The sequence below is a fragment of the Serinus canaria genome, chromosome 6, assembly GCF_022539315.1.
Source record: "Serinus canaria isolate serCan28SL12 chromosome 6, serCan2020, whole genome shotgun sequence".
Classification (NCBI taxonomy): Eukaryota; Metazoa; Chordata; class Aves; order Passeriformes; family Fringillidae; genus Serinus; species Serinus canaria.
This window is the reverse complement of record NC_066320.1, coordinates 25,356,119-25,371,317: the sequence shown is the minus strand read 5'-3', so window position 1 is coordinate 25,371,317 and position 15,199 is coordinate 25,356,119. Positions and strand designations below refer to the sequence as shown.

Below are 15,199 nucleotides of genomic sequence, written 5' to 3'. Positions count from 1 at the left end.
CATAAGGAAAGAAGCTGAGAAGACCTGCCCTACCTTGTGGTGCTCAGGGACTGGGGATGGGCACCTCAGGACCAACTCCCCGTGGAGCAGGTCAATTTTATCTGGCTTTTACGGGTAAGGATACAATTTCTACCTATTGGAAAGATCTTAAGGCAGGAAGAAGCTGGAGAAAGCCTGTGCTTTGTAACCAGAATAGACTGCAAATCACACCAGCAAATATATGGATGAAAAAGACACTTAGGGACACTTAAGGACAACACCCACTCATCCAACTCCACCCTAGATTTCTTCACAATCTGATTTGCAATAATGTAAAGATATGTATTTTTGGTGGCAGTTTCTTGAATGCTTGTTTCTCTTGGAGACAGAAAGGAAAGGCAGCATGTGCAGAGCAGAGCCAGAGGCTGAGCAACTGCTCTCATGCTTGCAACATAACTGCTCTTTGCAAGCCTATAAGCAAGAACCAAAAGCTCCATGGCACAAGCCCTGTTCAATCCCTCAGGATCTGAAACAGGTCCTGAGAGGCACCCAGCTGTCCAGGACACAAAGGTGCACCATCAGGAGTGTGAATGGAGAGATGTCACATCCCAGCACAGCTCTGAACTAGCACTTCCATAGGCAACAGAACTTGCAAAATCCCATTTTCTCTGACATTTCCTCTCATCTCCTGTGGATTCTGGAATCATAATGGATGAACTCTAACTAAAGCTTTGTCTCAGAGTATAGTCCTGCCATCTTTCCCTACCTCTTCTGAAGTCTGAAAGCATTCTGACAGCAGCCTTCCCTTTGCTGTTATAGCTACAAGGGGGTCTACTTTCCATCAGAATTTTGGTTTTGAGGCCCCTATTCCTCTATGAAGCTTAGCTGGCAGATGGACACAGACACATTGAACCAGCCAGTTCAACCTTCCACCCTTCAGCTCTGACATTCCCCACACACCTGCCAGATCTGAACTTCCATCCTTAGCAATGAGCCACTCAAACCCAAGCTCATTTGGGCTATAAAAGCCTCCTAAATCTTCCATCCTACTAAATCTGGTGAATTTCCTCAGTGCACAAACCACAAAACATGTCTGGAACTGTTCCTTTCCCCAAGGATGAAGGTACCTGTTGGGTGCCGCTGTCTGGAAGCAGAGAGAACCATGGGCCCTGCCCTGCATATGTGACTTCAAACACATTGCCTTTTCCCAGGTAGGTGCTACCCTGATTTGACACACTCACCTTCATATATTAGTGTTCAAATCAGAGATCTCATACTAGCACTGAAGTAACAGAGCGTGAGCATGGGAACAAAACCCTCTGGGAGGCAGCACTTGCATCCCACTCTGACTTGGATGCTGGGACTTCCTTTTGCAAGAAGGAGAGGTGAATTGAGCTTCTCCAGCCAAGAGGGGACCCCTGCCCTGAGCAGGAGCATAAACATCAGTCTCACGTGTCCAGGCATGACAGCAACTCCTCTTCAGGCTCCCACAGGGCTGTGGCCTTCTGTCCTTGCTGAATCCCGGCCCAGCATCTCCCCCTGCTAACCGTGCTTAAAACCCAGGATAAGAGTTCCCTTCCAATAACAAAGTGGTGCCCTTCCCTCTCTGCTAACACCTGGCTCCTCCCCCTGGCCTGTGATCTTTTCCAGCTGCCTTGGTCAAAGGTCAAGGTCAGCAATCTCTCTGTTAACCCCTTCAGCCAATGCCTTGTACCCTGCAAATATTCCATCATTGACTCTGCTGAGGGTTTCAGCTTTCCAGTCCTTAAGAAACAAAGCTGATTGTCTACCCAGAAGGGTTCAGTGCAGTTTTAATGAGAACTGTTGGCTGCTGTTTTTATCCAGGTTGTAGGTCTCAGTACTCTGGACATAGCCACTTTCACTAAGTTCAACAGCCTTTCTGCTTGGGTGCTTGTGTGGGCTGAGAGGCAGAAAGCCCTTTCCAGAGTTTCCCAAAGGGACCAATTAGATCTTTCAGAAAATTAATTGATCTGCTCTTACTAGATCATCTGCCTTACCTCCCTGGCTGCTGGTTCCCATGTTCAGGTTTCCCTGAGCCCAGGCAGGCTGCTGACACGTCCCTCTGACGCTGAAGTCCAAGGCACATCTCCAGTAAGACTTTCTCATCTGTCAGATTTACTTCCCTGGAGGTAAGAAGTTACAAATGGATGCATATGTGCACACATGCTCTGTAACCCAGATATTTGCCATAGATTTCTCAACTCGCTAATTTGGAATTGCAGATCATAAATGTGCTGCAGTGATGAGCCAGAAAAAGCCTAGAAAATTCAAGAAGAAAAGGGGTATGAAATGCATCAGATGTGCTGGTTCTTCTAACTTAATTTTTTTTCATTTAAAAAAGTGAAAAGACCCACATGCCCTGACTCCTGGCACCCAGAGGTGCTGCACATCACACACAAGCTTTGCACTAAGGACTCGGGCAAGTAGGATCCCTTGTCGTGGGTTGGAAGGAAGTGGGGGCTGTGCCTGGTTCAGATTTTCATCTTCAGCAAGATGGTAAATCTTATATAAAACATGCATGAATCAAAACAGAAGTGCCTGCCCGGCTGCTGGGAAGTGACGCCACCGTGACTCATGTCATTCTGTTTGAAACAATCCTCCCCCTCACCTTCTCCCCTCTGTAGTGATGCACCTTGGTGGCTTTGCAGCACACAGCACAGTGATACGTTCCCATCTCTTCTATCTTCTTACACCATGGTGTATCTCTCAGGTGACCTTTCCTGCCCCCAAGCTCTCCAGATCAATCCAAGTACAACAGCTTTATTTTCCTGGCATTTTTTTTCCTTTATTATTTTTTACACACCATAAAAACCATTGCAGGTTTTTTTTCACATTCACGAGATCTCCTGGAAATTATTGCCATTTCCCACACATATTACATATTAAAAAATACTAAAAAGGTCAACAGACAGAGACACTCATTCTGAACTTCCTGTGAACACAGAAGCCAATGTGAGCAAGACAGAAATAATTTTTCTGGACAAAGGCTGACTAGAGGTGACCACACACTCTAAGCAAGTCACATAACACTGAAAAAGACCACTTGACCATACATGATACACAGTGGAACACTTGGGAAGGGATGGAGAAAAAGTTGTTTTGGAGCTGAAATCTTGTCAGGATTTTTTGGTGTGAAGTCCAGCAGTTACAGTGTTTTACAGTTGGGATGTGGATGTGATGAAGATTGTTGAAACATTCAAGTATTCTAGGGCTGTTCTTAAAAAACAGATGGGAGGATAATAGCTCAGCAGGGTAGCTGACAGATCTTAAGTCCCTTAAATGCTTTCCTTAAAAGCACATCCAGTACAAAGGCAAATACAGAAGTACAGGAAATGCCACACCTGAATGGACCCACTGGTCGGGATTGGTATCCAGTTACACTGTGGACAATACCTGACACTTCGGAGGCTGGAGCACAAGAGGGAATGTTCACCTGGTTGTGCAGCAGTGTCCTGGAAAAGGTGCTCCCTCTCCCCACTCCAGCCCTTTGCTACCTGAAACATGACACAGGAGAGGGAAGGAGGAAAGCCAGAGAAAGATTTGAACAAATATTCACTCCCACCACCTCTGTGGTTGCAAAGGTAGTGCTTTTCACTTTGCTTGCTTCCCTGCTGCTGCTGTTTATTGCTTGAAACTTTAAGTAAGGGTCTTTTCAAAAACAAGATTGGAAGGAGATGGGAACTGCGAACATACTAAATGGATTTCTCATTGTTCCCCAGGAATCTGGAAATACAGTAGTGGGTGCACGTTGTGTGGTTAAAACCCTAAAAAAGCACTTTGTATTTTTGTTTGAAAAGGACAATAAAAGTTCAGAAAACCTGCCACGCTTAGACCTCTTGCATCTTACAGTCACAGCATATGGGAAGTATGACCCATGACAACCACTCCATCTCAGAGTAAGTGGATGAAGTGTCTCTATTGCACATTCATGAAATGTTCTTGTTGGGGATCACAGTTTGGATCAGGACCACACCAGCTCCTGGCCCCCCACGGTGTTCAGCAGGACGAAGATGCCGTCATTGGGCTGAGCTTCAGCTGGTGGACAGGAGAGTGGATGGGCACAGAACTCAACACTGAGGTAGGAAAGGCAAAGCACGAGCCCTCAAAACTTTTGCCTAAAGTCAGTTCCTCTGCAAAGAAAGACGCAGCTTCTCTCTTGCACGAGGTGACAGGAGGGCTGGGGGTGGAAGACAGGATCTCTGACTCATATTGCAGCAACTGGCCCATGAAACCGAAGTTTGGTGAGATCAGGCTCCGGCGCTGCTTGATGTAATCAAAGGCTTCGTCCAGGCGCAGCTTCTTTGTCTTCATGAGATAGGCCATGCAGATGGTGGGGGAGCGCGAGATCCCCGCCTCGCAGTGCACCAGGATCCTGCCGCCCGCTCGCCTGACGTGATCTGGGGAAAAGCCATGGCAGACATCAGCTGCTGTGGGGCGTGGAGAGGAAACTGTGACACAGCCAGGGCTGGGGGGGACACAGCCAGGCTACAGCAAAGAGAGGCCTGCTCTTCTCTTGGGTACTAGGGTGACATGGAGCTTAAAAGACAAGGAGGACAAAACCCAGCTTGTGATGGACCTGAGCATGGTTTCAGAATCTGTGGATCTTGATTTGGTTCTTTTTGCATTTTTTAGGAAAGTCCATCCCTGTCTCCTTCCTCGTGCCTACTTCTCTTTTGGAGCAACTGATATTCAAGAACATTGTGATGCAGGAAAGGTTGTAGCTGCATTTCTCTGCCTGCAGCTCAAAATGTTGTGTAAAGCTAAGCCTGGCCAGCCCTCCCACTACCTGGTCACTCAAAAACTGCAGGGGCTGTCATCATCTTTGCTAGAAAAACAGGATTTTTCTTCAAAATCCTAACTCCCTGCTTGGCCAGTTGGCAGCAAACAGCAGTACCAGGAGGTACCCTTGGGTGGAGAGGCTGAGCTCAGTCCCTGGGGCCTCACCACAAAGCACACAAGTGCTGGTAGGCAGCTGCTAATTATAGCTTGGTTAAAGGTTGCTTGGACTTAAGTCAGGATATAAACGGCTTATGCAAAGCACCCATTTTACACAACAGGAGCCACCGTGGTTACTCACACAACACAATGATTGTTATTAAAGAGAATGTGCTTAAAATAAGCCCTTTCCACACAAAAACATTGTTCAAAAAATAGACTTGTCTTTGCTCTATTGCCTCAAGCAAAATGTTCAATCTCCAATTTATGGATAACTGTGAGTGTAGTGCTCAGGGAAACACACAGAGCTGAGGAAGTTATCATTTTTCTGCCTTCAATTGTCTGCCAGGGGACTGCCACCACGACCAGTTATATTTAGCTACTGCACAAAATAAGGAAGACGTGGATTTGAGTCATCCCCAGCATCTACACCACATGCCCAAAGAATTTTCACTTTTAAAAGAAAGTGAAAATTAAAGATGTCCTCAAAATCTGGGAAATTTCTAAGTGACATCTATCAGAAGGGGTTGAGGAGAGCATGGAAAGGTGCCATAAATTATTATTTCCCTGAAATATGTGAGATGTCCAGGTAGGGGAAGGACTTAGAGAGCACCCTCAGGTAGGTTTTTGTAATTCTGCCCGCACTGTTGAAGGACTCAAACCCAGCTGAGCAACGAGTCCAGTGAGTCTGTAACTGTGTTTTATTATCTTTCTCTCCTGAATATTCCTGGAGAGCAACGGTACCAATTTCAACATGATCTCCACCCCAGCTAAGGCTTCTCTTCCCCACAAAACTGTGCTGTGCTTCTCAGAGAGAATCCTCTCTCCTGTGCTCCCTGGCACAGCTCACCTTCACTCACCCACTCAGCTGAACACAGGAAGATTTGAAAGGGAATAGCACAAACTTTTCCAAAGGCCTCCTCATTTTTTTTTGCATTGGGGTGTTTGATTGAAGGGTGAGATACCAACATGATTGAAAGGAGGAATGTAAAGAGCTCTGTGATAAGGGGGGACAATGGATTTCTCAGACCCCACCTTTGGGATATCTCAGCACAGTAAGGCCATAAGCTGACTCTGCTTCACCTGGTTGTTACTGACTCTGGCATGCAAGTCCAAGGAAACTGGGGTTTTTCCTTTACAAAATTCAGTAGACTTCAATGTGTATTTTATTTTAAAATTAATTAAATGTATTTTTAATTGATTTTACATTTTAAATGAGTTTAAAATATATGAAGATCTGAAAATTTGTTCATTTGTACCTACCAATGAAGTCTATGGCTTCCTGGAAGTGAGAGCTGATGTCTGCTGTGTGACTGTCCTCCACTGGGATCCACTTGTAGCAATACTGGTCTTTGAAGGATTCTGAGCTTTTCCTGGAGACATTTAGCAGGGCTGTGATGTGCAGGTTAGCGAGAAACTCACACTTGGAAGCATGATAGGCACTACCAAGGTAGAGAAAAGGCAGGATTTCAACTGGACCACCCTGGAAGAGAAGGAGCAGAAACATGTAATTCTTTTTTCAAAAGTCCTGAGACCCAAGAGTGACCAAGGGAGCCAAGGTTAATGCCTGCTCCCTCTCTCTCCTCCTCTTCCTCCCTGCTGGATGTGGCTCCCACAGCAAGGGCCAATGAATCAGTCCCATGGCCAAGCACATGCAGGAAAAATATTTTCATTTTCTTGTCCACATCTGCAAGGTACAAAGTCAGACCCAACCTACTCATGTGCAGGATGTTTGTGGCTTTCTTCCAAGTGCTGCCCCTTGCAGTGCACCCAAAGTGCTTTCATAGATGGTGCCTGTTCCCACTGAGGCTTTACCAAAATGGAGCAAGGCAGGGAGCCACATCCAGCAGGGAGGAAGATTAGGACGGAGGAAGAGTCTGCTTTGGCTCAGCCAGGGCTTTGCCCCTCTGGTCACATCTCCAAAAGTGAAACAAAGAAAAAAACTGGACATAGGGTCCCCATCCCCCTTCATCCCACACCTCTGGAACACAGCACCTGCTGCATCACCCACCCTGAGACGTCATCTCAGTTCCTCCTTCCTCAGCACAAGCAAAGGCTGGATGACGAGATGGCAAAGAAAAGCCACCATGTGACACAGCTTTCTGAGCTGGCAGGTAACTTTCCATGATGCACAGGAGCTGCTGCCACCCGCCAGCTGCAAGAAACTGCCTTTCCACTGCCCCTGAACTGCCCACATGGTGGGTTCCCATGCATCAGGGACAGCTGGCAGCCAGCCACAGTGGCAGGAGGGCACCTGGAGTGGGAGGTGCTCCCCGGAGAGCAGAGAGGCATCACAAGGGGACTCCCCTGAGCAGCAGGAAATGCACACCCTGGCAGAAGCGTCCTGACCACAGGGTGACATCTAGGAGCACACGTCATCCCCGGGCTGGGGGGGCATACCATGACTTCCCCTGTGGAAACCCCACTTCCCCAGCCCAATAGTGGGACTCACTTCTCAGAGCTCTGGCCCCTTGCCAGCCTCAAATTCCTCCTGACATCTCAGAGGACTCATGGGCAAAATGTGCTCCTTTGTCTGCTAGAAAAGTGACACTCCTGGCAGCCTTTCCCCTGCCCATTCTCAGTCTCCTCTGGGGGTGTGAGCTGCTGACAGTTCATGCTGTCTGGGTGTGTGATAAGAGAGTTCATAAATAGTTTTGGGGGCTGGATGAGTGTTTTGCCCCTTCTGTCTAATTTTGAAACCAGGTAGAGGTGGTGCTGACCAGCAGCACACAAGGGCAACTTATTCAGCTCACAGGCTATCAGCCTGGACTGTGACAGTTTATTCACAGCCCGCAGTGGCACCAGGCCCACTGACACCCTGCCAGCCTCCAAGGGAGCCTGGTGGCAGCAGGGAGAAGTCCCAAGGGGAAGGTCACCCCCCACAGCCATGACACACACCTGGTCGTAAGCAGGTTTGTGGTTGGCACTCTGCTTCTCACAGTGGCTGGCAAGGTTTCTCTCTCCTTCTGTCCTCTCTGGGGAAATGAGTTTTCCATTCACGCAGCACTCAGGATATTGGGAGTTAAAGGTTTCATATCCCCCTAGGGAAACAACAAAAAGAAGCAAATATGAATATTTGTCCTCCCAAGGACTGGTTTAGTTCAAGTGAAGGACAAAGGAAGCTCCAGCAATGCAGTGGGATAGCAGTGCCCAGCAATGAGTCCAGGGGAGTGTCAATGAAGGACAGTGCTCCTCTGGGAAAATGGGTTTGCTTAAAAGACTTTGGGCACCCAAGGAAAAACCTCTGATACCTCTGACAATTATTAACTTGCCAAAACCCAGTGAATCCAGACTAAAGCTGTTAGCAAATGCAATTCTGTTGAGTCTAGCAACCATTAACTCCTGTACAGTGGGGACTAAACTCCCTCCCCCCCCAGGTTTTATACATGAGCACTAATTCCAGCATTTGAGGCAGAGATTTCTGTACTCAGATTTCTAAACCTGACATTAATATGTTCACTACAACACACAGAATATTTTATTTGCATTTTTAAATGGACATAAACACAAGAGGGGGATGCTTGCATGTGTCTCATTAATCACCACAATGCATGAAGACAGTGAAGTAATGAAGATGGTCCCACTGAAACCAATCTGTTAAATAACAGCTATAAAACTTAATGAAATCCTGTGACAGCATTTGACAACTGAATTGCCCCACATGAGCTATTCTGCACGGTTAAGTACTGTATTCATTTCATTCAGTGTGTTGCTAATGAAAAGGAATTAATCCTCTTATTACATTGTTACTCGAAGTTTGTCGTCAGCTAACTTGTTGCCTGTTTCCAGGCTCGGAATATTCTGCCGGGAAGAACATCCTCTCCAGAAAGTACCTGAATAAGTCAGGTAGCAGAAGCAGCCCGGAAACGTCAGGAGTGTGCCACATGTCTGCCACCTGTGCTTTCTCAGAGCAGAAATGAATGGCTCCTGAACCGTCAATAATCTTTCAGTGCGGCCCGCAAGTAAACAAGGCTTGGAAGGCAAAGCCTGCCGTTGTGATTCATTCACCCTGCAACTGTTTCACCCTGATAAGCTGTGTCGGTGTGGGTGCCCGGGTGCAAGGAAGGATTTTGAAACAAGGGAAGTGCAGAAGATCAGAGCAGCCGCAGGGCCCCCATCAGCCTCCCTGCCGGGGCTGCCTGGTGCAGCCAGCTCTGGCAGTTCAGCCCCACAATGCCGGTGTCTCATTGTCTGCAATGTTTGAGCAGTTGTGTGCTCAAATTCACGACGTGCTGCTGGTGCTGCTGTCGCCTACTCATTCCTGCCGTGGAGTCCTCACGTTGCAAGTGGCCAGCACAGTCCAAAGCCCACTGAATGTGATGAAAGTCTGTTTTCCATGACAGAGGGCAGGAGAGTGACTTTACAGCAAACAGGCACTCAGCACCTGCACCCTTTCCTCCTACCCCCAGCCACATTCTGCCAGCTCATCCCAGAGCTCACAGCATGAGGCAGTGGTCCAAGCAGTGAAGTGACCGTGGAGACCATGGTGGTGGTGGGAGGTGTTTGATAAAATGATATCCGCAACAACTGGGTTGAAAAAATGATATCCCTAGCAACTCACAGTGTGAAAAAACAGCAAACACAAGAAGCTCTACAGGATTCCCTGATCTCCAACTGCCCTTCATGGGGTGAACTTTTAAATCCTCTTGTTTTGTGTAGCTGACCTTATCTTCCCACAACTCCCCAGTCACTGCCATCACATAGGAAAAGTATGTCCAGTTTATATAAATAGCTACGATCTGCATTTACACCCTATGTTGCTGTTTTTACACTTGAATGAACACAGAAATCTGCCAAAGCCAAACTTGCATGTGTGTTCCAGCAGACATGCATATCTCATGTCTCTTAGGGCGGCTAACACATGCAGCTGGTGAATGGTTAATTACAAGCCTTGGGGATCAGGATATTTGCAGGCCATTCTTACAGTGAGTCATCTGCTCATCCCATCCTCCAGCAATCTCCTCTCTTCCCCCTCCCCACTCAACCTACCTTCCCTGAGGTCATTTCTGCAAATACTCAGTTGCTCATCACAGAGAGCTGAGCTGCACTTCCCTTTTAATCAATAAGTAATAGAATTGTTATCAGCACGAAGGGAGGATCCGTTATTTTATCTTTTTTTTCCCTGACACACAACCACTCTCACCGTGCTGGGGCTGAGCTCACCCAGCGTGAAACTGCACCTGCACAGATGAAAGATGTGGCCCTGCAAGCCAGAAAGCAATGGAGGGAACAGGGCCTGGCATGCAGTGACTCAGTTCCAGCTGCTCTCTCTGGGACCAGATCCTCAGCATCTTGATGACCTGGTGGTCTTGATGACCTCCTCATATCTTATTGCCAGGAGACTTCCTTAGCACTTAAGTTGCCAACATCTCCTCCCAACTCTCCACGCCTAGGGAGAGCAGGAATACAAGAGGAAACTTCAAGGAGGATTTTTCCTGGTGGTTTTATAGCCTATTATTTGCAAAATTGGTAGCAGAGGCCTCCAAAGGACCCTTTCTCCTGATCAGAATGCAGTGTTCCAGGGTGATTTATATCCCCACTGTGCCAAGGATCTTCCCCCAGGCCAACAGCTTCCTGGGGGTCAGTGGCTCCAGTGAATCACTAGTGCTGCCCACTGAGTCATGGGTCTGAGCCTGCAGCCCCAAGCACTTCCAGAAAAGCAAAAGGAAACTGCAGCAGGAAAAGCAGGAAACTTTCTCATACACTGAGAGGAAATGTCTTTAGCCTCAAATCAACAGGCTTTCAAGATAAGACACTTCACAACTCACAAGATGTACAAAGCAGAGCCTACACTAACCCCTCACTCTGGATAAATTGCCTGCAGCCACAGTCACCACTTCAAAGCATGGGGCTGGTACATGAAGAGGAAAGGATGATCATGTGGCCAAACAAGCAGTTTGGGAGTCAGCAGAGCTTAATTTGGCCCCTAGTTTACCACAGACTTCCCACCGTGACCCTGAAGATATTTCTTCATCTCTAGTTTAGTGTAGTCCCTAAGGATTTGAATGACACAGTGCCAGTATCTCTACCCTCCAGCAGCAGAATTTGGGCTTTTGGGGTGACTTCAGATCCAGCAAAGGCTGATAGTGGCAGGACAGAACCAGGGTGGTGGCAAACAGCTGAGAAGCATCCCCTTATCTCAGTACCAGGCAATACCCAGGCTGAAGATGTCCCTGCCCCAGCGGGAGGTGGTTACAGCAGGCTAAAACTGCGTACCTCAGGTCAAAAACTAGTGATAAAAGGCTTATTAAAAGTGAATTAACCCTGGCCCATTAGAATAGGGGCAGGCTTTATTCAAGAAACATCGCCTGGTTTCCCCCTGTTGTGGCTTTATGGTATGGCAAAGGGGTGTTTGGAAACTCCTTCCTCGGCGTGCTGCCGCCGCGGGTGCGGGGCTTCGGGCGGGAGCGGCCCCGCCCGGCACGGCCCCGCTCGCAGAGCAGGTGGGGGCTGCGCTGAGAAAACCGAGAGAGCAGAAGGACAAAGGCGCTGCCAGAAGTGGGGGGAGGCAGGGGCGGAAGGACAGGGAAAGGGCGGGCTGCTATGCTCGCTATGCTATTTATCGTTTTATTAGCCCGGGTTACACGGAAGGAAAACAAAGAACCGCAATCGAAGGGCTGTAATACACGTGAGGGGAGGAGGTATTTCTGTCCCCTGGCGAGCCCCGGAGTTTCACCTCTAGGTTTTGCCTGCCAGAGTCCCGATGTGCCCGACATCGGGACTCTGGCAGGGGAGAGAAACCTCTCCGCCCTCGGTGGAGGGGCGGGCATCGGTCGCAGAGTTTCGGGCGCCCAACAAGGGCATCCGTGTGTCACCGGGTGGAGAGCGAGTAGCGGTGGCCTCTCATATCCGCAGGGCTGATTTTGTTTCGCCGATGTCTCTCCCCCTTTGACAATCTGCAACTTTTGCTGTTCTTTACTGATATTCTCTACTTTCCCCTTCAGCCTCTTAAACGCTTGGCGGGGGTGAGCGGAAAGGCATTTCGGCTCAGCCCGCAGAGTCTATCCGGGATTTATTTCCAGTAGGTGGAAAAGAAACAAAATCCCAGTGTTACCTCCCTGCCCTCCACCAATAATCAGGTTCACTGCAGGGCGAAGGAGAGGGAACGGGAGCACCTCGGGGCAGCCGCCGCCAGCCGGGGAGCTTTGAGGGTCGATCGCGCCGCTCTCCCCCAGCCCCTGTCCCTCGGGTTCCCGCGATCCCTCTCACCTTTCAGGAAGCAGACCCTGGCCCCCGTCTCCGGCAGGCTGGAGAGCAGGGCATTGAGAACGATCTGGGCTGTGCTGTCCTTCTTCAGCTTCTGCCAGTGGCCCGTGTCCTGGTCCAGCACGACCACGGCCGCCAGGCGGGCAGCCCCCGCCGCCCCCTCGGCGCCCGGCAGCAGCCGGGCTCGGGCTGCCGCGTCGGGCACCACGAAGTGGAGCGGCACGGCCCCGCCGCGGGCCCGCCGCATCACCACCGAGTTGAGGTTGACGTTGAGCGAGCCGCGGAGGCAGGAGGCCGAGTAGGACAGGTAGGGCCGGCAGTCCAGCACCAGGCAGCGGGAGGGCTCCTTCCGCAGAAGCTTCCGCAGCTGGCGGCAGTCGAGGGACGTGACTTTCATGCCGGCCGAGGGTCGCGCCCCGCCGCAGCCGGGGCCGGAGCAGAGAAAGGAGGGTGCCAGGTGCTAGCGCGGAGCCGGCGGCGATGGGACGGGACGGGACGGGACGGGACAGGACGGGAGGGACGGAGGCACCGCGGGGCCGCGCCGAGCCCGGGCAGGGAATCCCGGCCGGCGCCGCCGGGCATTTATATGAATGGGAGGCCGGGCCATGACGACACTGCCCATATTAGGGGAGTGACGCGCCCGCCTCCCAAACATGGACATCCCCCGCCCCGCGCACCGCCCCCCGGCGGGGATCCCCTCCCTCCCTAGCGGCTGTAGGTCAGCATCGGAGGCAGAGGAAGCTGAAAAACGCTGCAAAAATCCTCCACTCATCGGCTGGGGCTCATCCCGACATCACCCCCGCCCCCTCCCCAGCGCGTCAGGAGAGTAGGGAAGCGTGCGGGGGGACGGAGGAGAAGGAAGGAAAGAAGGAAGAAAGGAAAGGCAGTGCTGGGGCAGACTTCTCTCACCGGGTTGCGAATGGAGTTTCAGTTCCCTTTATTTCCCCCCTCACTGTGTATCCTCACCCCCAGAAAAGCCCAGGCAGACCTGCCTGCAAGAGCTTTGCTCCTCGCGGGATGGGAGCTGCCCGCTCCTAGATCCTCACGGAAAGCGTTGGGTCCCCTGCTTAGGCCATGGTTTGCATTAAGGCAGCTTTGGCAACTGAGTGATCAGCGAGAACTGATGCCCAGGTTGTTGCCTGGGGAACAACCCCGAGGATGCTGGTACTTAGCCCAAGGTTTACAGCCTAAGGAACAAACGAAGAGTAGTCGACTGGGACAAAGCAAGATGTGCCATTTCTGCAAAATTATTGAAAGCTCTGAAGCAATGGGGACAAGGATGAGAGGGCCACCTTCAATAAATACAAAAATTGCTGGTATGGCTGTTTGAGGAGGGGGTCCCTTTCCATGTGGCTGCAAGATTTTGTCCCAAGGACTTGCAAGACTTACACCACAGACCGCTGACTGTGCCTGTGTCCAGAAGTCATGACGCTAAGACGCAGAGGAATTAGGAAATTTGGCACTTGTCCTTTCATTGCAGATAGTTTTGTAAAAGCACCCAAATGATGAGTGGAAATTCCTAGAAGAAGTTAAGCAAAAGGGTGAACTCCAGTCAAGCTCATTAAAGCCCAGGCAGATGACAGTGGGGCTATCTAAGAGCAGGGTGTCATTTATTCTGATGGTGCCCTGAAAGAATGCTCACCTCAACAGCAGGCAGGAAGTGCCATCCCTGCCTCAAATTGCCTGCAGCTGAAGCAGAGAAGCACTGAAGAGACTGTGTGAAGAAAAGCTGATTGAAAGAATGGCAGCTACTGGTTTTGAAGCAACTCCTTTTCCTCTTCCTCTTTCAATTCCCCTACAGTCCTCCCATCTGGCTCCTTCTAACCTGACCCCCCCCCCCACTCCCCTCCTCTGAGTCAGCCAGGGTATGAGATGGAACAAAAATAGAAGTAGCTTGTGGGTAGGGGCAGATGTTCACAGCGCATCTCAGCGTGGGTGTTGTCTTCACCTGGCTGCTGCCATCCTGGCAGCCTGGCTCCTTCCCTTGTCGTGCACCCACCCTGGGAGACAGCTGGGCATTGTCTGAGCCACGTGGCTGGGTGAGAGCCACGTGCCAGCATGGTTCCTGTCAGAACTGGATCACCATACCTGCACCAAAAGCCTTCACATGGACCAAATGGGAGATCTGGCATAGGCAGGGGTGCTGAGACCTAGTCCCGCTCACACAGGAAACCTTCACACCACCTGAACACAACCTGCCTTTCCTGCCTCTCAGCCCCCAGCTTCAGGGACCACTGTTTCCTCCCTGACAAGCAGCCTCCTTCCCTTGGGACTCAGACCCCAGGAACAGCTCAACTAGCAAACTGGTCCCAGTGGGGCATAGGGAGGGGAAGAGATGCTGTGAGCAGATGCTGGTGTGCTCCTTCCTCCTGAGAGGAAGGAGGGGGCCAGCACAGTCACAGTATCATTTCCTCTCAGGAAACCCAACTGAAACGTGGAGGGGTGAGAAAAAGAGCTTTTTCTCCTTCCACACCCCTGCCTGAAGTGATGCCTCCGAAGCCGGGACAAATTACCCCAGCCTAGAAAATCAGTTCTCCAGGGAGTACCTGAAGTTTGGCCCGTTCTGGTAGCAGGGTATTTATCACCAGACCTGACCTGCAGCTGACCTTCCTCTTTTTACACACCTAATGCTGAGCATCCAAACAACTGCCTTTCAGTAGATTACAACTCTGCTTTTGTTTCTTAATGGAGTGAGTCACGACCACCTTTTTATTAGGAGAAAATAACAAGGCTAACAACAGCAGTACTAATGCTTCCTCTGCTGCAGGGTGCTGGATGCAGTGTCCCTGACTTCTCTGCCCACCAGCAAAATGTCTCAGCTGTACTTGGAAACAGATGAGCAATCGGGGCTGACGCTGTCAGAGCTATGGGATGGACATGGATACTCTTTCCTGCTGGAGCAGCTCCTTCATTTGTCGGGTGCTCCCAGCCAGAAGAAAGAAAGGGCCTGGATTCCTGTAAATGGAAGTGGTTGAGTAAATAAAATCACTCTCTGCTTTAGGTAGGAAACTCCCCTCCTCCCTGCAGCATTTTACATCATTCCCACTTAGGTTCTGCT

The 15,199-nt window shown here is 50.1% G+C and overlaps 2 protein-coding genes across 6 annotated transcripts in view; both read right to left on the bottom strand.

Annotated features, from left to right (window-relative positions):
* Window positions 1-15,199, bottom strand: part of SMC3 (structural maintenance of chromosomes 3) — a 1,169,611-nt gene that overhangs the window by 32,742 nt on the left and 1,121,670 nt on the right. The gene's annotated exons all lie outside the window — the stretch shown is intronic.
* DUSP5 (dual specificity phosphatase 5) lies at window positions 2,760-12,690 on the bottom strand. The gene is made up of 4 exons (XM_009087193.4): window positions 12,145-12,690; window positions 7,834-7,976; window positions 6,199-6,418; window positions 2,760-4,397 (listed from the first exon to the last, which is right to left on the bottom strand). Exons 1-4 carry the CDS (start codon window positions 12,536-12,538, stop codon window positions 3,997-3,999), a joined length of 1,158 nt encoding a protein of 385 aa, XP_009085441.3. The 5' UTR covers window positions 12,539-12,690; the 3' UTR covers window positions 2,760-3,996.

Excerpts from the sequence above, each read along its gene's own strand:
- DUSP5 (XM_009087193.4), bottom strand. The coding sequence starts at position 12,538 with ATGAAAGTCACGTCCCTCGACTGCCGCCAGCTGCGGAAGCTTCTGCGG. Across the intron at positions 7,977-12,144 it reads CAGGGTCTGCTTCCTGAAAG|GGGGATATGAAACCTTTAAC; the intron begins GTGAGAGGGATC and ends TTGTTTCCCTAG. Across the intron at positions 6,419-7,833 it reads ACAAACCTGCTTACGACCAG|GGTGGTCCAGTTGAAATCCT; the intron begins GTGTGTGTCATG and ends CTTCTCTTCCAG.